The 27,947-nt window shown below is 40.1% G+C and overlaps 1 protein-coding gene and 1 long non-coding RNA gene across 3 annotated transcripts in view; one reads left to right on the top strand and one right to left on the bottom strand.

Annotated features, from left to right (window-relative positions):
* Positions 1-54: 54 nt before the first annotated feature.
* On the top strand, positions 55-27,895 carry LOC126505275 (uncharacterized). The gene is made up of 4 exons (XR_007592843.1): positions 55-191; positions 10,040-10,149; positions 10,584-10,654; positions 27,696-27,895. It is a non-coding gene; the product is annotated as an uncharacterized lncRNA (long non-coding RNA).
* The window catches only part of Kdm7a (lysine demethylase 7A), a 106,680-nt gene continuing 97,140 nt past the window's right edge, over positions 18,408-27,947 (bottom strand). For both annotated transcript variants that reach the window (XM_050148060.1, XM_050148059.1), the window contains 3 exons: positions 26,811-26,896; positions 25,588-25,861; positions 18,408-24,909 (listed from right to left, as the gene is read on the bottom strand). In XM_050148060.1, the coding sequence (XP_050004017.1) occupies positions 24,815-24,909; positions 25,588-25,861; positions 26,811-26,896 (455 nt within the window). In that variant the 3' untranslated portion in view covers positions 18,408-24,814. The remainder of the gene's footprint in view (positions 24,910-25,587; positions 25,862-26,810; positions 26,897-27,947) is intronic.

Genomic DNA, 27,947 nt, shown 5'->3' on the forward strand with positions numbered 1-27,947 from the left:
CCCGCATGTTACTGGGGCGTCAGCCCTTGTGGCGGATCCCGTCTTTCCCTCAAGAAAGGGTAGGTATGTCCGTGAAAAGGGCAGGTCCGGCTTCCCTCGTCCCTTCTGAATAAAGATTGTGCAGATATTTCAAGATTCTTCGCCGGAAAGGACTTTCCTGTATGTGTCCCTGCCAGTTAAACGTCCTTGGAGTAAGTAAATGGGAAATACCTGTTAAAATAAGGATGACCTTTGGCAGCCCCGTTTCTTCCTCCACGAATCTTCCCAGAAATAAAAGCATCAGTAAATCGCGTTCACAAGATAGGGCAGAGTACTGAGGACAATATACCTTGTTTTCAGACCATACAGCTTTAGCAAGCATGTTTTAAATTCTCTCTTTGTCCTAGAAGGTCATCCCTATGTTGTGAGAAAAGATCGCCAAATCCCAGGGGCGTGGATCCCAGCACCCACATGGCAGCTCACAACTGACAACTGCCTGTAACTCTAGTTCTGGCGGGGATCCAATACCCTCTTCTGGACTCTTGGGACACCAGGCACACATGACATACATACAGGCAAAACATTATACACCTGAGAATAAAATTAAACCAGGTGTGAAGAGGGGCACCTTTAATCCCAGCACTTGGGAGGCCGAGGCAGGTGATCTCCAGTTCAAGGCCAGCCCACGTTTGAGAATGTACCAGTAGGGTGTTTTTGAATGAACTTGGTTCAACACTTTGGTTACAGCAGAGTGTAAGAGGAAAGTGGGAAAAGTAGAGTTGAAGGAGGTGAGTACTTATAAAATTAACTTAAAATGAATATAAGATTCTAAGTATGCCAGGCAGTAATGAAGCACACCTTTAATCCCAGCACTCGGTGGACAGTGCCATCTCAGGAATTCAAGTGTTGTAGACAGACCCGGCGCAGCCCTGAGAACCTCACAGAGACCATCAAGACCTGAAAAGCCCTGCTAGCTATCTCCTGAGGCACTAACGCTCATCTAAGCTCCTCTGGAGGCCAGCCTGGTCTACAGAGTGAGTTCCAGGACAGGCTCTAAAAGCTACAGAGAAACCCTGTCTTGAAAAAACAACAAACAAAAAACCCTAAGTATAAAATACTACAGAAAATGGTGAACTGAGGGTATAGCCCCTGAGTTGAATCTTCAGGAAGGTCAGGGAATATTACTACAAAAATGTAAGAATAAAAGGAAGTGGGGTTAGACCAATTGGCAAGCCCCAGGTTCCAGAGATCCTGTCTCAAAATAAGATGGGAACTGGAAAGATGGCTTAGCAGAGAAAGGTACTTGTTGTACAAGCCTACAAAACACATGCATCATATATATACATACACACCATAAACTAAAATAATAAGGCGGATAGCTCCTGAGGAATGACACCCAGACTTGACCTCTGGCATCCCACTCCTAACATACATGTATACAACATAATTAATAAAAAGGGCATGCTGGGGCTGTAACTCAGTGGTAGGCTATATAAATCTTGCAACATTAGGCTCAATGCCCTCCCCCCCCCAATAAAAAAGTAAAAAGAATAAGAAAGACTAGATAGTAACAAGAACAAATGAAAATGGATTAGGGACCAGGGTGAAGGGTAGTTTTTTTCTTGGACTAGTTTTGGTATGATATTTCAATTGTTAAATTTTTTTGGCTTTTCGAGACAGTTTTTTGTGTGTGTGACAGCCCTGACTGTCCTGGAACTAGCACTTGTAGACCAGGCTGGCCTCAAACTCAGAGATCTCTGTCTCCCAAGTACTAGAATTAAAGGCCTATACCGCCACCACTCAGCTCGATTGTTAAATATTTTTATTTGGTTTAAACATTTAACTTTTTTTTACCTCGAGACAGGGTTTCTCTGTGTAACAGCCTTGGCAGTCCTGGAACTCGCCCTGTAGACCAGGCTGCTTCTGCTTCCCGAGTGCTGGCATTAAAGACGTGCTCCACCACCCAGTGTTTACCTGTACTTTTGACATTGCTTTGCAATAATGTCTTATTATTTTCAATCTGCATGTCAAGCAAGTGTGCTTCCATAAAAGTTTCCCCATTTTAATATCATGACTGGGAAAATGCAGTGAAGGTATAAACAGTGAGTCCTTCCATAGAAGCAGTGAAGAAGCTGGGAAATGCTGTTAGTTTTTCAGAACTACAGAAATTAACTAGAAGCTTGCAGCAACTCCTCCAGAGTAAAAGCAGCCAAATCCCAGCTACCTTTGTACATTTCTCTGACTCCTATATTTTCCCCTGAAGCTCTTTTATACCTTTGAGAAATGACAACCACATTCCTAGTATCTGTGCCAAGAGAGCAGGCAGGACTGGAGCTCTTTCAATGGCTCATCTTTATGTGATCTCATTGAATGCCCACATCCTCCCAAGAGTATACAAATATCAAATATTTTAATATCATGGCTGAAGCAATGGATAACTGTTGTAGAATGGGTGTGGGTCCACAAGGGTCCATGGAAGACAACACAGGGCACTTAAGGAAGATTTTAACCTTTCCAGCTGCGGGGGGGGGGGGGGGGGGGTTCAGCCTCTCCAATGGACTGAGCCACCTTCCCTTAGCCAAGGGCCTTTTTTATTGTTCTCCAATTTACACCTTTTCAAATTGATTTCCATATCCCCAAAACATCCTAACTAAGCTTCCAAAGGGACAATGCCAAATGCAAATTCTCAGTTTAAGAAATACCAATGTGCTGAATTTTTCCCAGTCAAATTTTGCATAGACTTTGTACCCCGGGGTAACTCTTAGACAGGATTCACATTATGTTAAACGGAAGATGCTGAAGACAAAGGGCAGGTAAAGGCTACACGCCCAGTGCCCGAGTGCCCACATTCGGCCCCACCTGCCTCTGGCAGTTCTCCCTACTGGTAACAGTTGAGGAAAGCAGCAGACAGACTAACCAAAGAAATGAACAAGTAAGGGCTTTGAAAAGTGTCAGCATACTGTAGGAACTCACACAGGCACACACATAGGACCGCACATGCTCAGAAAGTTCTGCCTGACACTCAGGCTCCGTGCAAGCAGGAAGCAAAAGCGATACATACTTGGAAACTGCCTGACTGATGAAGGCATATACCAACATAGTCATAGAGCTCCTTGACAAAGGCTAAAGTGCATACTGGCTCCTGGTGCTTAAGGTAATCTCCTTCGAGTCACTAGCTGAGAGGTCAGGTAACCAAGGAGAGACTTTAGTCACACACAGTGCTGATGCACACTACACAAAATTAAATCGTAAGTCACTAGACAAACACAGCAACTAGTTCAACAAGCAACAACAACCCCACGAAGAAAAGAAAATACGACTTTGGCAAGTAAATTGTGAAGAAAGTAAAGAAACAAAGTATGACCCATACAAAGGAAGTAAAAGCTAGTGATACAAACAGCTCTTAGGTGCTAGAAAGAAGACTCAGCAGTTAAAGCACTGACTACTCTTCCACATGGCATCTAATAACTCTAGTACCAGGGAATCAAATGCCCTCTTCTAGCCTCCTTGGGTACTAGGCTTGCACATAGTACACAGATGTACATACAGGCAAAACACACATAAAAGAAACAGCTTCTGACAAAGCCAGATTGGACTTTAAGCTTTCAGAGAAATGTTCAAAGAGTTCAAACTCTGTAAAATATGAATGCATGAGAATAGTGTCTCATCAAACAGAGAATATCAGTCAAGAAACAAATTATAGCCTGCAGTAGACTTCAGGCAGGTCCAGCCTGCAGCCCACAGTCCTTCCTGTGTCCCAGGAGAGCTGTGGATGTAGCCCAGTGCTTTGGTGAATAAGGCATGTTGCAATGTCCAGAGATTGGGCATCTTTCCTGTTGATCTTTTAGCAAAAGTTATGTGAAGTATGTAAGTATTGATAACGTATTGCTTGATCCCAGCTCTATTACTGTTCAAGAACAAATGTTTGAACCACTAAGATGATTCCGTCTGTAAAGGAACTTTTGCCAATAAAAGCTCAGCACAGAATTGAAAAAAAAAAAAAAGAAGAAACAAAATTTTAAAAAACTGAATAACAATTTTGTACAATAACTGAATGAATGGAGAAGCTCATTGGTATTTAGCAGTAGATCTGAACAGAGCAAAGAAAGGATCAGAATATCTGAAGATAGGTCAATTAATTTAAAAGGAACAAAAATATTTAAAGAATGAGAAAAAAAAGAACACCACCAGCTGTAGGAACATATGCATAATGGGCACCCTAGAAGAAAGGGGGAAGAAGGCTATTTGAAGAAATGGCTAGAACCCTTTAAACTTGATAGAAGTCAATACATATATCTAAAGTCTATGTGCTCAGGATAATCAGACTGTTGAAAGAAAAACCTCAAAGTAGTAAAGGAGAGGCAACTGATTCACTGTGTGCAGGGAGGCCCAACAGCTGATTTCTCATCAGGATCCATGCATATTCACAGGTAATGGGATGGCATGTTCAGAGTGCCAAGAGAAGGGGAAAACAGTTCTGTATTCAGTAAAACTATCTTTCAAACATGAGTCAAACATCAAGGCATTATCAGATAAAATCTGAGTGGGCTGGAGATGGCTCAGTAGTTAAGAGCACTGACTGCTATTGCTAAGGACCTATGTTTGGTTCCCAGCACTCACATGGCACAGCCACTTGTAACTGCAGCTTCAAGGGATCTGATAACCATACACACACACACACACACACACACACACACACACACACACACACTAAAAATAATCTTTTTCTAAAAGGCTGACTTAGTTGCTACTCTTCCTATACTAAAGGAAGTCTGAGCTGAAAAGGCATTAAGCAATACCTTAGATTCTCAGGAAGAAATAAAAAGCATCAGCAAAGGTAGTTATGAATAAATGAAAAGTTTGTCCCTCTTCCTTTCATCTAATTATAGAGACAATAATCACAAATATTGCAAATTATAAGTGCAGGGCTGGAAAGATGGCTCACGGATTAAGCTGGTCTTCCAGGTGACCTGGGATTCAATTCCTAGCACCTACATGATGGCTCACAATCATTTGTAACTTCAGTCCCAAGCATTCTGATGCCCTCTTCCTGCCTCATCACTCATACGTAAAATAAAGGCTAAAGGGTTTACAAATTATAACAATGTACATATCATGAAAAGAATGTTCTCTAGCTTTAATGAAATGAAATTAGAAATGAGCATCAGATACAAATGTGGAACTTACACAGCATGCTCTTAATAAGTTAAAGGAGAACTAACAAAGGATGGGGGCCACAGATGTGAGCCTGTTCCACCCTGACTAAAGGTCAGAGAGTCTGAGCTTGTTTTTACTTTCAAAGTTATTGACAACAGGTGTGGCTACACAAGATACCCTGACCTAGGTTGTGGTTACTTGGTGTTTTGACATTTACCTAGCCCACTGAGGTGGATCCCTTCCACCCTGACCAAAGGTCAGAGAATTCAAGCCCATTCCTGCTCCTTTGTTTTAAAACAGGTACTTTGACATAGGGAGTGGCTGCCTACAGGATACTTGATACTTTGTCTAAGGTATATTTGCTGCACACCCTGCCCAAAACATCAGGATCCTTAACTCAGGAAATAGTGGCTTGTCTCAAGTATTGAAGCAAGTAACTGCTCTGGTTGTCCTTTGTGTCATATTAAATCAGTCTTTTGCCCTCTCCCTCCCCCTCCCCCCTGCTTTTTGTATTGGGGTATATAAGCATATGGAAAATAAGCAAGGCAGATTCAGTATTCACTGAGTTGCTCTCCTGATACTATGTCTCTGTATTTCTTTTGTATCTGTCTATTCTGCCTAACATTTCTAATCCACACGCGCCTACTCTGGAACATATGAACCCAAACAAATGCCACCTCAATGTGTGACCATGACAAAAGGAAGTTAGAAAATACGTTAAGATAAATACAAAAAGGGTTGTAGAGACAGCTCAGACATTAAGAGTATTACTGCTCTGGGGCTGGAGAGATAGATGGCTTAGCGGTTAAGAGCCCTTCCAGAGGTCCTGAGTTCAATTCCCAGCAACCACATGGTGGCTCACAACCATCTGTAATAAGGTCCGGTGTCATCTTCTGGCCTGCAGGGACACATGCAGGCAGAACACTATATACATAATAAATATAAATCTTTAAAAAAAAAAAAAGCTGGGCGGTGGTGGTGCTCACCTTTAATCCCAGCACTCAGGAGGCAGAGGCAGGCAGGTCTCTGTGAGTTCAAGGCCAGCCTGGTCTACAAGAGCTAGCTCCAGAATAGGCTCCAAAGCTACAGAGAAACCCTGTCTCGAAAAACCAAAAAAAAAAAAAAAAATCAAAATTCAGTTTTTTAGCATCCACATTGTGGCTCACAGCTATCAATGACTCCAGTTTCAAGGGATCCAATGCCTTCTGGCCTCTGAGGACACTGAAGACACATGGTGAACAGACATACATGCAAGCAAAACACCCGTACATACAAAATCACATAAATACTTGAAAATAATTAAAAAACTTTGTGAGGTGTAGCAAAAACAATGTTTAGGGGAAATGAATAGCTGTCAATGTCTACACTGAAAAGATCTCAAATCAGTAGCCTAATATCCTACCTTAGAAACTAGAAACTAATAGCCAAAAAAGGAAATAATACAGATTAGAGTAGAAATACAACAAAGACTAGAAAAATAATATACTGAGTCATTAAAACTTAGTTCTTTGAAATTAAAAAAAATTACTGTCTTTACCTAGAATGACAAAAAAGACCAAAATTATTAGTAACGAAGAATGAAAGAGATCACTCTTACTGAACTCACAGAAATACTAACTTATGTTTTATAGTAGTTGTATTTTTTTATTTGTTGCTTTGACCACTGACTGTGGACAGACAGCTCATGGTGGGCTGCCTTCCACTCACAAAGCACTGATGTGAGCTAACTCCTGCAACCACCCCTTTTCTCTCACTACCGGGGCAGTTATTTCCCTTCCTTAATTGCCCCGGGTCCAGGTTTCAGACATTGAGAGAGCCAGCTCTTGTATTCCTCACAGGCTGGTGAAATTAGTCAAATTAGCTATACTAACTTCCCCTTCCTCTTCCCCTGCTCTCTGCCTCCTGCCTTACATTGGCATTTACCTGTGTGTCCCTGAATGGCACAATGTGCTTCTTATAGAGCTCTCTCAGTATAAAAACATCATTCATGACAGTCCTGTTTTATCATGCCAAACAAAATGAGTCCTGAGTAGTCTTTTCAAAATTTTAATTACATTTATTTAGTGTGAATGTATAAGGGCGCACACATGTCATGGCACATGTGGAGGTCAGAGGACAGCTTACAAGAGAGTAAATTCACTCCTTTCACCAGGTAGGTCCCACGGATTAAACTCAAGTTGTGAGGCTTGGCAGCAAGCACTTTTACAAAGTGAGCTGTCTTTGTCTCCATGAGTAGTCATTTAACAGCTTATTTTTGGGTTGTTTATTTTTTTATTTTTTTGGTTTTTCGAGACAGGGTTTCTCTGTAGCTTTGGAGCATGTCACAGAACTAGCTCTTGTAGACCAGGCTGGCCTCAAACTCCCAGAGATCCACCTGCCTCTGCCTCCCGAGTGCTGGGATTAAAGGCGTGCGCCACCACCACCCAGCTTTTGGATTGTTTTATTTATTTATTTATTTTTTAAAGATTTATTATTTATTTATTATGTATACAACATTCTGCCTCCATGTATGCCCGCACGCCAGAAGAGGGCGCCAGATCTCATTACAGATGGTTGTGAGCCACCATGTGGTTGCTGGGAATTGAACTCAGGACCTCTGGAAGAGCAGGCAGTGCTCTTAACCACTGAGCCATCTCTCCATCCCCCGGGTTGTTTTAAAAGAATTTTTAAAATTATATCATTTGCCCCTCTCCCACTTTCTCTCAAATTCATAGCCTCTATTTGTGTGAGTGTGTGTGTGTGTGTGTGTGTGTGTGTGTGTGTGTGTATTTGCAATAGCACCAAAACTGGGTCAAGGGTATAATTTTTTTTTTAATTTTTTTTGGTTTTTGGAGACAGGGTTTCTCTGTGGCTTTGGAGCCTGTCCTAGCACTAGCTCTGTAGACCAGGCTGGTCTCGAACTCACAGAGATCCGCCTGCCTCTGCCTCCCGAGTGCTGGGATTAAAGGCATGCGTCACCATCGCCGGGCCTTATAATATGTCTTTTTATATATTCATATATTCCTAAATATATAAATACAGCCTGCTCTGTCTATATAGTGTCACTTAGATGTCTATAATTTTAGGACTGACCGCTTTGCATTGGATAACTGATGGTAGGGGGTGTTCTTCCCTGGGGAAGACCATTTCTCCTGCTCACAGAATTTCTTAGTTGACTAGTGGCTATGCAAAGTTTTAAGATAGAACAAAAGAAAACCATAAAAAGTCCAAGTGGAAATGTCCAATAGACACTTGGATCTGTGAGTCTAGCATTTAGAGAAGAGGTCAATACTATAATTTTGAAAATACAGATGACATACGAATCTTCGGGACTGGATGAGGTCATCCCAGAAAAGAAAAAAAGAATTACAAGAAGCTGCCCCTTTAATGGAGAAAGAAGAGACTGATAGAACTACGAAGGTTTAGGAGAAGCCAATGGGATGAGAGAATAATGGAGAATATGGGGTCATGAGACCCAACTGTCTAAACATTTTAACAAAGGATAATCAGATACATTGAATAATATCAAGAGATTAAAAGAGGATAGAAATATATATTGCTGCACAACAGTCACCCATAAGCTTTGGAATTAAGACCAAGGATTCATTTTTTCTTCAGAGATCTGAGCTGAGAGGGCTCTCTTGGGTAGTTCTTCCCTGACACATTTAGAACACTGACTGCATTCAGCTGGAACCTTAGCTAGGATTAGATGATCCACAGTTTCCCCTCTTCCTTCAGCATCAATCTCTCCCCTCTTCTCTCTTACCACTTAGAAGCCTAGCCTGAACTTCTTTAGAGTTTGCTGGTGGCTGACAAGAGAAGAAGCCTCATGTGCACGTATTTGTTAAGTTTCTGGGTTTTTTTTTTGTTTGTTTGTTTTTTTGTTTTGGCTCTCAGCCATCCTTTACCAGAAATGGCTCACGAGGGTTGGGCTAAAGAGATGACTCAGGCTCCATTCCCACCTGTAACTCCAGGTATGAACATGCTAGCCTGCATGTGCATGCATGCACACACACAATTTAAAAATAGCCATAATAAAAACAAATCTAAAATATGGCTCATATTAGCACCTGAGCAAGTTTCTCAGTCCACTTTCCATAAGACATTGAGAGCCGAGGAGACTAAATTCTAGCACTCTTATCTTTTTCTGAGCTGGTACAGTTTAGGTTTTCTATGTATTGAGTCATAATCTACTCCACTAGACAAAAGCCACACCCATGGCACTTTCTGAAAAAACTCTTTCTTTACTTTGACCTTTATGTCAAAATACCCTTCAGATTCTACACCACTAGCTACTCTGATTTCAAACGTGAGGCTACATTTCACCAACAGGCCTTGTGTATTAGCTAAGGCCTGAGGGGAAGGGGTACAGAGACAAGAGTAAGGTCCCCAACCCTTCTTGCTCACTTTACCAACAAATGGGTAAAGTATCTGCAGAGGGATAAGGGCAGCCCTCTAAAGAGCTCTGATGCAGGCCTTTGAGGCAAGGCTCCCAGACTGTTAAAGAGACAGGATTAAAAGGACCCAAGTGGCAGTCAGGTAGAACAAGAAGTATCTACTTTGTGCCCCGTCTTTCATCATGGGAACATTAGTGACAGTTCCCATGATGAAGCTTCTCACCAGAGCTTCATACCAGGCAGAAGAGCATATTATCCCCTTGACCCAGCTTTGGTACTATTGCAAAATACATTGTGTAATTCCTTAGCTCTTCCGGGAGAGAACCTACCTGGTGCCTTCCTGTTACCCCACCCAGAGCCTTCGTAGCACAGTACTCAATATTCAGTAAATATTTGAGGAAAGAATAAAGGCAACATGTCACTCATAGTATCACCACCCAGGTAAAGCTCAGAGTATTAACCCCTGGATATTTTCTCTGGAAATGAGCGGACTAGAAGCTCTTCATCCAAATTTCACTTTGTTTAAGGGAAAGTGTTCGTCCTAAGAACCATGGACAGGCCGTGAATCTGTAAATTGTCCCATCCTTCGGTATTCACCACTACTGTGGCCAGTGGAATCAATACTGGCAGTAAACTGGTAAGAAAAACATTTTTATATGGATTTATAAACTATACTAAGAATTGTCTGAGGGGTATGTATGTAAGGGTGTGTTGTATAGGTATCCTTAGAAGAGAACTTTGGACACAGGCATGAACAGAGGAAAGATGATTTGAAGATACACACAGAAGATGGCCATCTACAAACAAAGCAGAGAGGTTGGGAATAAATATTCACCTTAAGGTTATCCAAGCCAACAGTCTTGCTATGATGGCTAATTTTTTTGTCAACTTGATGGGATTTAGAATCACCATGGAGACAAACCTCTAGGCATGTCTGTGAGAGACTTTCCATATTAGGTTAACTAAAAATAAAGACCCACCCTAGATGTGATCAGTATTGTCTTATGGGCTGGGGTCCTAGACTGAATAAAAAGAAAGCAAGCTATGCAGCTCTTCATTTACTCACTGCAGGTGCAATGTAACAAGTGCATCAAGATACTGCGTGATGATTTCCCCACCATGATTAACTGTAACCTCAAATGGTAAGCCAAAAGAAACCCTTCAAATTGTTTGTCAGGTATTTTGTTGCAGCAACAAATAACTAATACATCTTTAGATACTTTGATCTTATACTTTTGATCTTCAAAACTGTTGCAAATAAATTTCTTTTGTGGAAACCATTGCAATCCCCAGCCTAGACAAACTCATCCAAGCAGTGAACATCTCATATCATCATTTATGCCCCAGCAATGCTTAAGCATGCATGGGCAGCCTGTTTATGGCGGTTCTCCAGTGGTTCCTATCCAGGACAGTCCTAGATGCTTGTGTTATTGTCATACCACAGTCTTCCTTCATGCTGTCTATCCAGCATTTTGAGGGAGCCTTCCTCTTCTCCTTATCCCAGTGCACTCCTCCAAGCAGTGCTATCTTCGGGTATCTCTAATGAGTGTACACCCCCCTCCAAAAAAAAAAAAAAGAACCCAACAGAATAGTCACATTCTCATGTTGGCCTCACATTGACAAGAGCTGAGAAAAAGCCAGTTTTTGGAGTGTCGACCCCTCCTGTTTACAGGTTAAAAAAAAAAAATACCTGTACCCTTTAACCCACACCCCCAGTGTTGCTGTGCTTTACTAAATGGTTCAGATTTAGGAATTGCTGCAACTATTGAAGAATGGACATTGGGGTGAAGTTGTCTCTGTACAAGAGCTGGTTTTCCAAAAGGGGGTCATCAGGGGGATTTTTTAAATATATTTTTTATTTTTTTTGTTTTTCGAGACAGGGTTTCTCTGTAGCTTTGGTGCCTGTCCCGGAACTAGCTCTTGTAGACCAGGCTGGCCTCCAACTCCCAGAGATCTGCCTGCCTCTGCCTCCCAAGTGCTGGGATTAAAGGCATGTGCCACCACCGCCCGGCATGGGGATTTTTTTTTAAAGTAGGGAGTTTGTACTGAATAGTTTGTTCGGCTCCATTGGTCATTTTCTCTTCGCTTGAAGCCTGTTCTGTGCTTTTAAGGACTGATATTCATGGTTGTAGATGGAAATTTCTGTCCTGCCTGTTCCTGCAACTGTTCAGTCCTAAAGAAACACACAGAGAGGCTTATATTAATTATAAATCGTTTGGTCTATTAGCTCAAACTTATTAACTTGCTCTTACAACTTAAATTTACCCATAATTCTTGTCTATGTTTAGCCATGTGCCTTGGTACTTTTTCTCAGTGAGGCATTCTCATCTTGCTTCCTCTGCGTCTGGATGGTGACTGACTCTGACTCTCTACCTTTCTTCTTCCCAGAATTCTTAGTCTGGTCACCTACCTATACTTCCTGTCTGGCTACTGGCCAGTCAGAATTTTATAAAACTAATACGAGTGACAAATCTTTATAGTGTACAAAAGCATTATCTCACAGTACCTGGTTCCCAAATGTCCAGTTTCCAGAGAGTATGCCTGGAAAAGTACTAGGAGAGGTTCAGAGAGCCAGAAGGGGCAAGCTACTGTAGCATTCCCTGAGTGGTTACACTGTACTTGAAGCTAAAGTCCTATGCACTCTGGTAATTCCTTCCTTCTCTAGCAGTAATGGCCCCTCTTCTTTTACTAACCCCAGGATGCCTTAGCACCCCTTTTTTGATAGAGTAAATAGTTACTTTATTAATTTGGTAACTACTCGATTTGAAAAGTGCCAAGTGCATCTTCAAGGAACCTCTACAGATGCTAGGCTGGAGAAAAATATCAGTAAAGGGGTCCTAAAGTAGAAGCAAGAACTGGAAATGGAAAATTTCTGAAAATCGTTTATTTTCCTTTGGTCTATGAGGAATCATCATATTGAATAGAGAAATTAAACAGTTTCTCTCACTACTTTCAGTGCCTAAACACTGGGTTAATACCTGTTGGTATGCTTAGCTTTTTGTGTGGTGTGTGGGAGCTTAAGTGATAAATAAAAGGACATAAAAAGTGTGGCCTTTCTTACTTCATCACTATGCTGTGGTAAAACCATTTCCAGGGCAAGGCACAGAGGCTTCATACTGATCTAGATGAAGATCTGATGTATGTTTAAGTGGGTACCACTCAGAGATAACTAGACATTGTTAACTGGTATGCTTCATTTCAAGCATTGAAGCAACTGCCAAAGGCTGGGTCAACTCAGGAGAAGATATAAGGCAGACATCAGCACCCCAAATAAAACACAGCCCAATGAGGTGTTAGCAAAAGTTGATTCTGTAGTGATATAAACATTTGCATATGTTTGAGACAAAGACTCGTGTCATAATCTTTAAATTCAAGTAGCTGAGGATGATCCTTCTGCTGGGCTTCATGCAAGTACTCTACCAAGTAAACTACATCCCCAGCCCTGTAGTAACAACTAATATAGCAGTGGCAATTTTGTTCCCAGTTCTCATGGTTACTCTCATGTAACTAAGAAGAAGGTAACAAACTTGGAGGGAAGTTATTTCTACATTTATTGAATATATATGCGCCAGCCAGGACATGTTTTATATGGATTACCTTAGGAAAGACAGACAGAATTGGGGAGGAGGGAAGAATTGTAGCTTCATCCTTGCTCCTACTGGGTGAAGATATGAGTCACCATCTTGGGTCATAAGGTGGGAACCATATATTGATAGGTCAGCCAGACAGATGTAGGTCCTTGACTACATGAAGTAGCCAGACTTCCAGGCCTGCAGGGCCTTATTTCCAGTGTTCTAAGGCACTCCTGTTTTGGATTTTCTCTGTCTGTAGCTGAATGTGAGGGTTTTGGTCATGGTGCTAAGAGCTTCCATGGGAGCTGAAGTGTGAGAATGGTTGGTGGTAGCAACAATAGGTAAAAAGGGAAGCTTGTCTAACTAACAAGAAATATGTTCGCTCTTCTGTTTATTCAGATCTTTAGTAAGACTTAGTATCTACAAGTTCTACAAGAGCTGGTCCTAAAGTAGCTTAACAGGATGGACACAGATAAACATAGAAAATCAAATGAGCAGTGCAGCAGGGGAAACCAAAGTGAGAGAACTTCTCTGTAAAGCCTTAGAATGTTCTGCCCACCCATTCCACAGATGACCTGCGGAGGAGCAAGAGTGGGACTTCCCATGAGTTGTGCATAGGTATGAGCAGCATGTGCTGAAGCAACCAATCCGCTACTCCATAGAGCAGTGGTTCTCAACCTTCTCTTTAATAAAGTGCTTCATGTTGTGGTGACCACCAACCATAAAATTATTTTCACTCCTACATCTTAACTGTAATTTTGCTATTGTTATGAACCATAAATATCTGATATACAGGATATCTGATATGCAACTCAAAGAGGTTGAAAACCACTACCATAGAGCATGCTTGTCAGATTCCAAAATTGCTATGTGGGCTTGAAAACAAAAATCAGTTTATACATATATGTGTGTGTGTGTGTGTGTGTACGTGTGTGTACCAAAGGCTCCAACCTTGGTGACATTTCCTTCTTCCCATCCTACCCACAGCTAACTAGCCACTATGCAGTCTTGGGTGCACTGCTCCAAATGCTGAAACAAACCTCAGGATTCTCAGTCCAGATCTCAGGGCCTTCCTATATTCCCAAGGTCGGTTTTAGCTTTGGCTGCCTGCCCCAATGAGACCCTTGAACTCCTTAAGCAGCTAGCTTTTCTTTGTCCTTCGTATGCCTAGTTTTGCTCATGCTACTCAGATAAGCATTAGATGGCACCATGTCAGTCTTGGGTTGAATCTAAGAGAAGTAGTTTTTTTTAAGTGTATTATGAATATACATGTGTATATATGCTTATGTTGCATGTACACAGTGGCAGTGCTGAAGCCTGGGCCTTACACATGCCAGGCAAGTATCATATCTCTGAGTTACACTCCCAACTCAGAGACTCCTCTGATAGTTTAACAACCTGTCTTGTGTCAAGCACTGTCCTAATTGCACTATATGTTTTTTTTTGTCTATTTAATACCTTCTATAATCTAAGTGAGATTGAGAGTATGTTATTAAAGAGGAAACTGAGACCCAAGAATATATAACTTATCCAAGACCACTTAGAAAGTAACAGAGCTAGTATTTAACTCTGGCAATAATCTGTGTTCTTAGCCCTGGAGCTTATAGTTAGAATAAAGTCTTACAAGGTCAAAGGATCGTCTCCAAAATTGGTCCTGTTCTTTTTTCACCTGACCCCAGTGTTCAGAGTATGCAAAGGCACAAGGCCTGGGAGGTTTGGGATAATTCAAAGTACCCAGTAAGTAAGAGCAGGTTTTCTGTTCTGACTCTCCACAGATCTGAAGGAACTTGGCCAGCCATATGCAGTCTCCTTTTCCTAGTAGAAGTTGGTCTCAGGGGCTGTGCAGAGCAAAGGCCAAGGTTGGATTGATGCAAAAGGGATAACAGTAAAATTTTGCATATTTGCAATTGGCTAGGAAAACTCAAACTGGAGGTCTAAGTGTCTGGGCCAGTGGATTCCAAAGGATTTCATGTGTGACAGATGGTACAGTACAGAGTGTGCAAAGAACAGCTTACTCAACTCGAGTAAATCAGTTAACACTAGGTTTTTACTATTAAGAATCATTTTCCCAGGTTAAAATTGCTTTCAAAACTACCCCCCCCCCAACACACTCAAAAACCCTTTTGGAATATATATCTATATTACTATTCATAGAAAAAAGTTCTTTAATCCCACCACTCAGGAGGCAGAGACAGATCTGAGTTTGAGACCAGCTGGTAAATTCTAGGGCTACACAGGGAAACCCTGTCTCAAAAATGAAATTAAAAAAAAAAAACTTTTCCAAAGTATAAAATGAGCTTGAAGTTATAACAGAATTAGCACTTTTTAAAAGCTGAAGCTTTTTAAAAGATGAAGCTGGAGAGGTATCTCCATGGTGAAGTGTGCTGTTCTTGAAGGGGACTGGAGTTTGATTCTTATCCATCTGTTCAGGCATTTCACAACTGTAATGCCAGCTTACATGGGATCTGATGTTGTTTTACCCTCCACGCACTACAACTGCCCTCACATGCACAAGTTCCCCCACCCAACACTATCACATAATTAAAATATTTTTTTAAAAATCATGTACAAGGGCTGGAGAGATGGCTCAGCAGTTAAGAGCACTGGCTGTTCTTCCAGAGGACCTGAGTTCAATTCCCAGGAACCACATGGTGGCTCACAAACATCTGTAATGAGATCTGGTGCCCTCTGGCCTGCAGGCATACATGGAGGCAGACTGTTGTATACATAATAAATAAATAAATCTTTAAAAAAAGACCATTTAAAAAAATCATGTACAAGATTTGTATAAGATTTGGGGGAGACAAACTGGGAATAGTCTGCACAGGGGGAGCTCAGGGGTTACAGAAGGGGAGGTGACAAGGCTCTGGATGGTGGAGCCTGGACATTAAGAGAGGTCTTTGCTGTTTCCTTCCTGATGTGTGCTGACCCACTTCTGGAGCTGAGAAACAGAAAGTGATAGAGGAGTAGACGTCCATGCAGAAGGAGCTGCCAAACCAGCCATTAGCGCTCTGGGCTGTCTGGTGGACAGATGCAGCAGGCATCCTGTTCATCCTCTAGTTTTCAACTTACTGGGCTCATGTTTTACAACAATGCCACTCGTCCATTGCCTGTTTTCAGCCCACCTTCTGCACCAGGTGAGATCAGTCGTGAGCACCAGTGCTTGCAAGTGTGTAGAAGACACTATGAAATCAGGTGGGGCTGGGGAGGTGGCTCAGCAGTTAAGAGCATTGCCTGTTCTTCCAAAGGTCCTGAGTTCAATTCCCTGCAACCACATGGTGGCTCACAACCATCTGTAATGAGGTCTGGTGCCCTCTTCTGGCCTGCAGGCATACATGTAGAAAGAATATTGTATATATAATAAATAAATATTTTTTAAAAAAAGAAATCAGGTGAAAAAACATCTAAAGAAACTCACTCTACACAAAAGTGTTTGGAATAAAACCATTCCTACATCAAAGACCATGTAATTCCTCCTTCATAATTCAAAATACAGAATAAAAGCAACTCAGAAGCAAGACTTAGTTGGACAGACCTTCAGTTAAAATCTTAAGCCTGCCCCAAGTTTTGGTATTACAGATGGTTCGCCCCATCTGCCTAGTACTAATATGGATACAAAGGATCCTAACTCAGTTCCTCCCACTGAGCCATCTCACCAGCTCCAATGGTAGGTGACCTTGAACACAATACTTACCTTCTCCATCTCTTAGTTTCACTGTACAGGGGATAGGGGTTCCTATCTCACTGGGATACTATGAGAAAGAATAACAACATCATCCCCTGTACATAGTGAGCATTCATGATGAAGTAATGCAGACTTGTGATCCAAATCCTGTCTGCAGCAAAGCACCTAGTTCTTCCCTCTTAATCCAAAGGAGTGCAAAACACCAATAGCCCCTGGGATTTATTTCCTAGTCCCACAAAATCAGGATGAGTTTGTGAAAATGAGGTATACTCATTATTTCATTGTAGCATGTGACCATTAGAAAGAGCATCTTCTAGATCTACAGTTTCCAAAGAGCAAGTTCCTGTACTTGAGGTTTCCATCATCTGTCTGAAAAGAGACTAGTCATTACACTGGAAGTGCCCAAAGCACTGGGAACCACAGTAAACGAAGCTGCAGTGCTCCTGCCCCTTCTCTTCTGGAGGTGAGAGGAGGTGCCAAGGATCCCAGGTCTTCTGCTGCCTTGGTTTCCATGAGCTGCACTCATCTTGCTTCTTTGGGAGGCTTCCCTGCTGCCCATGAAAACAGTCTGCAGTGTTCCTTCTTGATTACGCTCCCTCCCTCCAATGCAAGAACTTACCCTCCCCTTTTTTAATTTATTGGTATTTATTGAGCTCTACATTTTTCTCTGCTCCCCTCCCTGCCTCTTGCCTCCCCCCCCTTCAGCCCTCCCCCAAGGTCCCCATGCTCCCAATTTACTCAGGAGATCTTGTCTTTTTCTACTTTCTACTTCCCATGAAGATTATATCTGTGTAAGTCTCTCTTAGTGTCCGCATTGTTGTCTAAGTTCTCTGGGAAATTTATCCTTTTTTATGTCACCCCTGAACCACACCCACCTTCCCTCCCAGTATCTGCACTTAGATGTGTTTCTTACTATGAAGTTGAGCCTTGCTGCCCTTACCTTTTTTTGTCTGCGGAAGCCCAGAGGCCTAGGCTTAGTTTTCCAACCCGGTAATACTGCGGCTACAACAGTGCCTGGCACACTGTAGGTGCCTATTGAACACTTGTAATGTGCCCAGATGGGAACAGTGTTCTTAAGAATTTATCCATTAAAGAGTTAAACTATTTTTTAAAAACTAGAGAAGCACCCATGTAGTGGCATTTCATTTGTATTTTAATAAATAAATCTTGCCCAAGGATCAGAAAAGTAAAACAGCCACACTGGACTGCCTTCACCAGGCTGCAATGACACACGCCTTTAATCCTAGTTTGCCACAGAAAGCAGGCAGTAGTGGTGCACGCCCTTAATCCCAGAGCTACAAAGAATTATAAAAGAGGGATGAGACAGCTCCCAACACAGTCTCATTCTGAGATTCCTAGAGGCAGGATCGCCATTTTGGACTGAGGTAGGGTAAGAGCCAGTGTCTGGCTGCTGCTTTTCTGACCTTCAGGTTGAACCCCAATTTCTGTCTGAGTTTTTATGGACCGTGCTTCCCACTCACATCTGTCTCCACCCCGCCGTCTCATCTTAACAACCACTCGAGTCTTTCTTCACTCTTGCCCAGCAATACCTCTGTTAAGACATGAGTTTCCACAAGAACATAACAGTTTTCCACATTCTAGTACTTGAGATTCAGAAAAAGGAACAGAAAGTCAGAATTGGATATAGAATTCAGATTTTTTCTTTCAGAGACACATTTTATACAACTTTCAACATTTATACTTTTAAACAAAATGAGCAAAAAATATACTGAGTGCTAAAAAAAAATCAAAACAGAAGTAATACAATTTTAATTTCAATATTTAAAAATACACAAATTAGGAAGTAAGAATTCTAAGTACAACTTTAAGCAAGTCACTTGTCTTCCCCTATAATAATAATATAAGCTACTTAAAGACTTACAAATTCAGAGTAAAACAGAAACAAAATAAATACTGTACACTTTCCCTGCCTGCAGGCAAAAGATGGGAAATACTGTTCTGAATAAAAACAAATGCTCTTAAAGCTTCGGCATCCCACTCCCAGCCACACCCCATTCCATTGCCACACAGTGTGTTTCTGTAGCCAAAGGACACACGCACACACTGACTGCCTACACATAAACGAGACACTACTCTGCACACAGCCCAAACAAGAAGACTAACAGTCACCAGGGACCATGGACATAAAAACCAATAAGGAAAGTCAGGCTAGCAAAACATTACTACAAAACTAGTAAGTACCATAGCCAACAATTGTCCTGTTTTCAAATTTCACAGAGTTAAAACCCCTAAAACCAATACTACCCCTCCCCATTGCCACCCTCCAACACCCTAAAAGAAAACTTGCTGAAACACTGGTAAAGTTAGATGCTTCACAATAAATGTGAAAGTTCATACTATATAATCTCTTAAAATGAACCTTTTCATCCTTTCCACAGCGTGAAACTGTTATGGCTTAATTATATTAAAAGTAGAAAAGTCTTTCCCAGAGGAAATACAGTCTGCAAAGATGCACATGCATTTCCTATCAGTGCTATGTCATAATTAACAACTGCATGACTCGCCTGTGCAGTCAAGAGCTGTTTGTGGAAAAACTGAGGTTACAGCATTTGATTCAGTCTAACCATAAACTGTAAGGCCCTTAGTTTGGTTTAGGATTCTTTTGCAAGATAAAATAACCTTGGGGTTCACTTAGCAAGTTACACCTCAGGTCCCTGACTATATTGTGTAAGTATATGCATGCTTTGTGAAAATGTTACTTATGAATCTTAAGAGGAAAAAAAATTATAGGCAAGGAATCAACTCTACAGTTAATGCTGGCATTTCTTATCAAACAAAATCCAAAGAAATATAAGCATATGTCTTGGTTATTTTATTCCTGCAAAATAGTGTATTTTCTAGCACTTATGATAATTGTTTTGGTAAAAAATATGGAGGGAAAATAGCTGATTATTGTGAATAGAAACAAAAAAATACTATTGAAGACAAACCTATTCTGATTAAGTTACACTTATGACTGCTTTCTGTAATGAAAAAAAAAGTGAATCTAGAGTATCTTGCATAGGTAAACTACTTGGAGGTCAAGGGCTACGTGGTAGCCAGGGTTTCATTAATGAATAGTGCAGAGCAGGTAAAGTTGTTGGAAGAATCATTGGATAAATCTTTAAACAAAAAGTCTAATGTCACAGTTAAGACAAAGCCTTAAGAAACTAGAAGGGCACCAAGGGTGACGGGGGAATCTAAGGGCTTCCTTCTCCTGTGAGTGTTGTTTGCTTCTCCCCAGTAAAGAGGGGGACTTACTACAGAAGAATAAAACCGTGGTAGTGAAGATATGCCAGCTGCTTTGGAAATACACATTTGCTGTTTAAAAATCTTTTAAAAATGTTTATATAAAGGGTATCAAATATTTGTTTCACTTATGGCATGAAAGCAAAATAAGGGAAGGGTTAGCAATAAGGCTACAGAATGAAGGTCAATTATGCTGAACAGCAATTTAGGGAGTATACTAATTATTGTTTCTGTCTAGCTCCAAGAACACATATGGACAGCTGCTACAAAACAACCAAAAAACTAGGGTCTGTGTAAAGTATCAGAAATCCCAAAGCCACTGTGTGTCCGTAGGCAAATCTCTGTCCTATCTCAGTTATATTGGTCACCATTAATGACTAGCTTTCCCTAGACAAAAGATACTATGCTTTTTTTTTTTTTTGGTTTTTCGAGACAGGGTTTCTCTGTAGCTTTGGAGCCTGTCCAGGAACTAGCTCTTGTAGACCAGGCTGGCCTCGAACTCACAGAGATCCGCCTGCCTCTGCCTCCCTAGTGCTGGGATTAAAGGCGTGCGCCACCACCGCCCGGCAATGCTTAATTTTTTGAGATTGCATTAAATAAAAGTCTAGGGTACCAGTAACAGTCTGAAGGCTGTAGCTACTCTTGTTCTCTTTGTGGTGCTAGGGATAAAACCCAGGGCCTTTTACATATGAAAGGCAAGACCTTCTCTCTTACATAGGAAGCAATTAGTATAATACATAATGGGAAACGAGAATTTTTGAGACAGATTTGCATTTCTTATTTCTCCATGTGAAAACTGAAAATGCGCACTTGCTATGATCCTTCTTTCTAACAGCAGTATACTAGGCCATGATTCCTACCAGCTCTTGGGAAGTGTCTCACCATTGCAGAGCATCTTCTGAAGCAAGCCAACACTCATTGTTGTTGAACACATCCAGCAGAGCCACCTTTCTACACTACTCTCTAGGCTATTAGTACCTAACCCAGAGTTGTCTTGGAAGAGTTCTTTTTCCTAGTCACCTTATGTTTTCCCTAGTCCCATGGGTAGCTGCTAACTCATTTTAAATTCATCACCTTTTTTATCATTTGTACCTGAAGGGTTTGCCAAATCTGGAGAACAGTACCGTACTAATTCCTCTTTGAGAAAACCCTAAAGCTAGCTTTTCTGTTGTGCTAGGTAATCATCACTGACTTTGATGAAAGCGCTCACTTCAAGCGTAAAATCTGATTCTAATTCAGCACCTTGTTAGGAATTTTTCAGGTTTTTAGGTAGCATGCTCTGGGCATATATTAGATATCAAGTAAATATAATGAACAGAAGCAGTTTTCATTTACAGATTTCTCTAAAGATGCACCCATCAGCAGTTGTAACTCATTAACAAACTGATGTAATAGCTGAAGAATGTTGGTCTTCACTGAATATCATTAAGCATTTTTATCCAAACTTACAAATAAGAAAACTAGGACTTAGAAATAAAATTCAGGGTTGCTCAGTTGAAATAAATGGCAGAATACAAACCAAAATGCAGGTCTTTTGATTCCTTCCAAGCTCTACCATACCCTTATATGACTAACTTGTTCAATTTCTCTTAAATGTTAAAGAACAGAGACCATTTTTTAAAAACACTTCCACTTCTACAGTGGAACATCTCAGTTGAAACTAATGAAGTTAAACTGTTTTGCTCTGTTCTCCTTACAAATGGGTCATCTTCTGCTTAGGTCTGCTTAGAAGTGAAAACTGCTGCTAACATGCTGGAGAAGACACACCTTTACAGGCAGACAAAAACTGAAACTGATTCCTCTACAGTGCTAACTAGGTCTGGGCACACAGTAGAAGTCTCATAAATACCTACTGATCTCATTTGAATAAATACATTTAAAAAGGAATTAACTAGGATTAGTAACACAGAGAATAGTATTTAACTAGTATTTAAGTATTAAGCTAAGTATTTGACTAGCCATATAGATGAACTTATCTCCTCTGAGTTTGTGGTTTCAGTAGATGGTTCAATTTTATGTGCTTCAAAAATGAACTATATTTATGAATTTCAATGTATTCCAAAGATCCTGAACTACTAAGCTGCCAGTTTTGTATTCTTAATCATTTACCAGTATTGGAGAGCATAATATTATATAATATTGTGAATTACAGTACAGTAGATTCCAGGTTAAGGGTCACTTAGTTGAATTAAAACAGGATCACTACTGCTATTAAAGCTGCACATGTTAGATCATTAGTTCTCAATTTTACACACTTATAAGTAACTAAATGCTATCACTGCTGTCTTCTTACGTAAGCTGTGATATACTGCTCATAGATGAGACTACCTATTACTATAGAGCCCAGATCCCAGCAGTAATCACACTTCAAAGTCCTGCCATTTCTATGAGATAAAAGGACACATCACAGTTGGGGAACTATAGAAGAGGTTTCACTAGAAAAGTCACTGGCTGTGTGGCTGAAATTTTTCAACTCAGAAAAAGATATATGGATTCTTTATTAGAGATTTGCTAAAAGTTTTGTAATTTATTCAGTTATGGGTTTTAAATGATCAAAAATGAATTCACAGTACTGTTATTTAAAAATTTGAAATAGTGGCAACTCAAAATTAGTGTTTTATTAGCCTAAATTCACAGGGTGGATACTGGCCACAATTTTAATTCATAAAAATAAATTGTTTTAATTTTTATGATCAAAAAATAGTTAAAATACTTAAGAGTTGTAAAAAAAATTCCAACCCATTATAACTGGAAAAAGAAATCATCCTTTTTATTTCTTACCCCAAATAAAAAATGTGTGCCCTAACAATAAAACAGAAAACGAAGACATTACAGTGATATACTGTGAGAAGGCAAGGGACCAGTCAATCCAGAGTTTGGTATCTTGAGAACAACCTCAGCTGGACTGCATTCTCCTCTCTACTAGTTATGGCATAGTGCAGGCAGGGGCTAGGGAGGCTCCTACAGATACTAACAATTTCGTAAAAATCCTTCTACCTGACACCCAAAATAAGAGCGAAACTTTTGTCCAGACAATCTGGAACAAAAAGATCAACTCATAACTTCTTTATCCCATGAAATATTGTAAAAGACAGAGTAAGAAATATTTCTCTTTGGAAATATATGCTTTGAATGCAACTATGAAAGATAATGGTACATAATTCTTTCCTTACAACTTAATGCTTAGTGCAGAAGGAAACGTCTAGCTACCTTGCTGAGTGAAAAAGACAAATCCATTATACAGCCATACTTCTCCATAAAAATAAATCTCACATTATTTGCCTATATTGTCTTTTAGGAATTTGTAAAATACGATACTATCAGACCCCCAGTATTAATTTATTTTTATGCCATGAGGGAAAATAGGGAAACTAAAAACTATTACAAGCAACTGAGAACTTGCACTTAGTAAAAGTTGTACATAAAAGAGATAAATGAATATTTTAACTAAAATTCAACCAAACACTTAAACCTCCATATGCTACTAGCCAAGACAGATGGAAGAAACTGCAAAAAGCACCCATTTTACTCCAAATCTGTATTGAAATAATTCTTCAGAAAATTAAAAAGTAAAACGCACATACACACACACCCCATTCCAACATGCTTGCTTCTATACAACTTAATATAGTATAATCTTATTGTATTACGGCTTTTATGCAGATTTGAACATCCTAAATCAAATTGTATTTCTAAAAAATTATGTCTAGTTAATAAAAGCATGGGAAGATATAACCTGTGTTAGATGTTGGCTCTTCCAACACCAGCAGTATGAAGAAGGCCCTCTGTAATTATAAAGGTTTTTGGAAAAACTACGAACATGACATTTTAACCAAACTTATATACTTTCCCCATAGGAAAAAGATATTAAAGCTGTTCTCTTTGGGACCCAGATATCATCAGGAGAAATGAAAATGAAACAAGCCTGTTTTTTTACATGTAGAAGAAAACCACAATGTCAAAAGAAACGAGAAATGAGGACTCTTTTATGTGGTTCTTAAACATTGGCTATGAAGGTGTTTCCCTGCAAAGAGAAGAGTCTTGGGTCATCTCAATATGTTGCGGGGGAGGGTGCAGTGGGAAGGTGGGGATTGTAAGGGAATCAACCTGGATAACAGTATGCACCTTGGATGTTAGCAAAAGCGAAGCTAATAGCTTATAAAAAACACATGAAATATATAAAATAAAATGATTTCATATACATCTTAATTTAAAATAATTAATGCATCAAATCCCTGTTTAAGACTTTAACCTGAATATCAAATTTAAGAGTCCAGACTAGCTACTGTTACTGTGGCTCTTCCCACACATAACACACACACTATCAAAAATAATTTAAAAACCTTCACATTCTTAAATCTAAATTAGTGAGATATTTCTCCAGAAATCTTCCAAATAAATAGCTTTAAAAAAGAAAGAATTTAAAAGCTGTTAACTTTAAAAAAAAAATCTGTTAAATAAATTATTGATAATTCTTTATCCTACTACTGCAAATAAATCAAGACACTACCAACAACAAACTTAAATTCAAGCCCTGACAAGAGACCCCTTTCCAGTTCAAGGCCTCTTTTTAAGGTTCTACCCTCCTTCTTCCTCTCCCGACCAGGTCCAAAGGGTTATTGCTGAGTGGGTGTGGCACAGTGAAGATGCAGCATCAGGTCCATTCTGTTCTTCAGGCAGTATTCTTACTGTACACACAAGCTGCTCCAGGCAGGGGACGGTGGACGGTGGAAACGCCAGGCTTCCACATCCCAAGACTGGCCTCCAGAAGGAAGGCTTTTGCAAGAGCAGCTTTGTCACACAAAGAAACGTGCATGGCCATTTCTGTTCAATTTAAGGATTTTCCCAAGACGTTGTTTGGCTGTTGCCATTCCTTTTTTTGGACGTTTACCTATAAAACACCAACAACAATGTTAATACTCTCAAAAAGTATGTTTGGCATATAACACCTAGAAGACTTAAAAGGGAGAGCTTCACAGAAGTTTTGTTGCGTGTTCCAAAAGTAGTCACATCTCTGGACTTCATATCTTAAAAATCTTTCCATGCTGGGTGGTGGCGGTGTACACCTTTCTTGGGAGGCAGAGGCCAGTGGACTCTGTTTGTTTTTGGACTTTTTGCGAGATAGGGTTTCTTTGAACTCACAAACAAAACCTTCCACATTATCACACAAAATAGAAAGGCATTGTCCTCCTAAACTATGCTTCAGCAACAAAGTACACCACAACTTAATGCCTTCCCCAGGAACCACTGCTCTTCTGTGCCTCAGGTCATGCTCTCTTCTGTTTTCATTGCTATTTCTTCTGTCACTTGTCTCTTAACTCAGCCTAGTAAACCCATTCTTTTTAAGGCCCTACTTCCTCCTGAGCCTCAGAAAGCTTAAGTACCCTCTCATTGTTACTATAGTAGCTCATGCCCACTGCTATTACGCTGCTGTTCATAATGGAAGAGATGATGAGTACACAGCAGCAATTCTCAACCCTTGGGTCACAACCCTTTTGGGAGTCAAACGGCCCTTTCACCTTTATACACAGTCACAAAGATACCTAACCTGCTAATGTACAAAAGTTACCTTTTGTTGCCTGGTTGCTGATAGGTGGTGGGTTTGATGCAGGTCTCTTGGTGGGGTGAAGGGGCACTGAAAAAGAAGTTTCACCAATAGGCCTTTCTGGACTTAGACTGCCATTAGCTATTTGGCATGGCCCTGAAACCAAGCTGGGATTCAGCATGCACTTTCCATTTTGAATGCTTGAGTTACTGCTGTCCACACAATGCCTGCTTTGTGCCTTCTGACTGATTTCTGAAGAGATTTCCTTTTTGATGTATTTCTGGCTTCTACTTAAGTCCTAAAGAAGGAGAGAAAGGAATGTAGTTACATTTTTCAAGTTTCAGATAAATGAGGTATTTTGCTCTTTGTATTAGCAAGATCAACAAAGATGAGGAAATGAACTACTAAATTTTGTTTTTTTTTCCTTCTATATTATGTTTCATAGATGTAAAGAGTGTGTGTGAGTGTGTGCACACATGTGCAATGCCTGTCCATACATCAGGATGCTTGTGTGGGGGCCAGAGGACAACTTATGGGAATTGTTTCTCTCCTTCCATCATTGTGGGTACCAGGTATCAAGGTCAGACCATCAGTCTTAGTGGCAAGTGCTCTTAATCAGTGCTTGACAGTACCTACCCTTCATGATGGTCAGTTCAGTCCATAAGAGACTTAAAGGTTTGGAAGATTAGTTCTTACTTATTACTTGAGTTTTGAAGTTCATTAGGTCAAGATCAAACAAGAAGTGCTGCCTTCTATCCCAGAATTGGGAGGAAAACTGAAACAGAAGCAATGAACCCACAGTTTCCTTGGCTCATCATGGTTCTCAATGCAATGTGCTATCTTTTAGAGTTCTCTTTCCACTATGTAGGTTCCAGGAATACACAAGCCATTAGGCCTAGTAGCAGGCACCTTGAGCAGCTGAACCTTCTTGCTGGCTCCCATTATTACCCTTTTTCAAACACAGCTAGTATAGGTTCATCTCTACTATCTTTGTTTGCTAGAAAAATTCCAATATTCAGGCCTAAACCAGATTTTTCTTTTAACTAGAAGTACTCTTTGAGTACTTAAATAATACTTAAAATAATTAGGTCAATTTGTAAAGATTTCCTTAAGTCCTGAAATTAACTGAGGTCATGAGTGACATCAAAAGAGAAAGGAACTGAATAGACACATGAAGTTTTACACAAAAAGCAAAAACAATATTGAACATCTTAAATCTCTTCTTTATATTCCCATTTGAAAAATACCTGAGGATTAAATCTGGAAGTCCTATCAAACTGTTTAGTCCAGGAAGAAGTCCTCAAATCTTGATCTGCAGTCTTGTCATGGTATCCTAGAAAGTGGTTTGGATTAAGTTATCTTTGCACAAACTTATCTTAAAACTAACCCAGTACTCACAACTGAAAGCAAATGTATGCTGACATTTCATTTATATATTAACTATTTATTCACATACCTTTTCTTTTACTAGACTCCTTAAAACAAACAAAAATCCCACAGTTAGCAACTTTCAACCAAACTTGCTATTTCTTTCAGTTTTCTTCAAACTGTCTTTATATGATAGGCTTTGTGCTAGTGCTAGATGCTAGAAGACCTATAGTCAAGCACTATGGCCATATATTGTTGATGCAATACACGTCTCTAAAATGACATTTTCCATCAGGACAAAGGTATATATTTCCCTGTATTAAGGGACCAAACAGATTATAGGAAGGCAAAATGGAGCAGAGAATGGCAGGCAAACACAGATTTAAATTTGAGTTCTTCCAAATACCAATGCAACTTTAGACAAGCTATTAAAGCATTCCAAAGTTCAGTTTGCTCTTATACACTATGCAAAGATTTGGGGATCAAGTGATCCTGGGTTCAAATTTCAACAGGTTTGAGTAATACCTGTGTGAAGTGTGTAAAATTAAATTAACCATATCAAATCATATTTCCTTTTCATATAAAATGGAGGTCAAGGTCCTGGTGCAGAGATGACCCTATTTATTTGGGACTGAACACACTGCTACATGCCCTTTTCTCAATCCTAAGATTCTGGGGAAATAATGTTTTTCTCTCTGAAAGCACAGGGGAGAAACACTAGGTGGCATTACTGACACGCTGTTTCTGTTACTTCCTTTTCAAAGAGTTTGAGAAAGCAGTCTCAGCCAGAAAGAAACTATGCAAAACTCATTTCTCCTCTCCTAAAAGGAAAATGGACTGATTCTGCAGACCAATTACAACATTTCCATTCTGGGAGCTCTTACAGATGGTGACAGGAAAACAAGACTATCTTTGCAAGACGACAGCAGTACGCCCGTGGACACAATTCTCAGCCCCGTGTCGTTTACATTTTGAGTTTTAACATTGAATTACATTTTAATTAATTGTTGTGTGGG

The sequence above is a fragment of the Alexandromys fortis genome, unplaced genomic scaffold (assembly GCF_014885135.2).
Source record: "Alexandromys fortis isolate MF-2015 unplaced genomic scaffold, M_Fortis_MF-2015_v1.1 scaffold_57, whole genome shotgun sequence".
Taxonomy (NCBI): domain Eukaryota; kingdom Metazoa; phylum Chordata; class Mammalia; order Rodentia; family Cricetidae; genus Alexandromys; species Alexandromys fortis.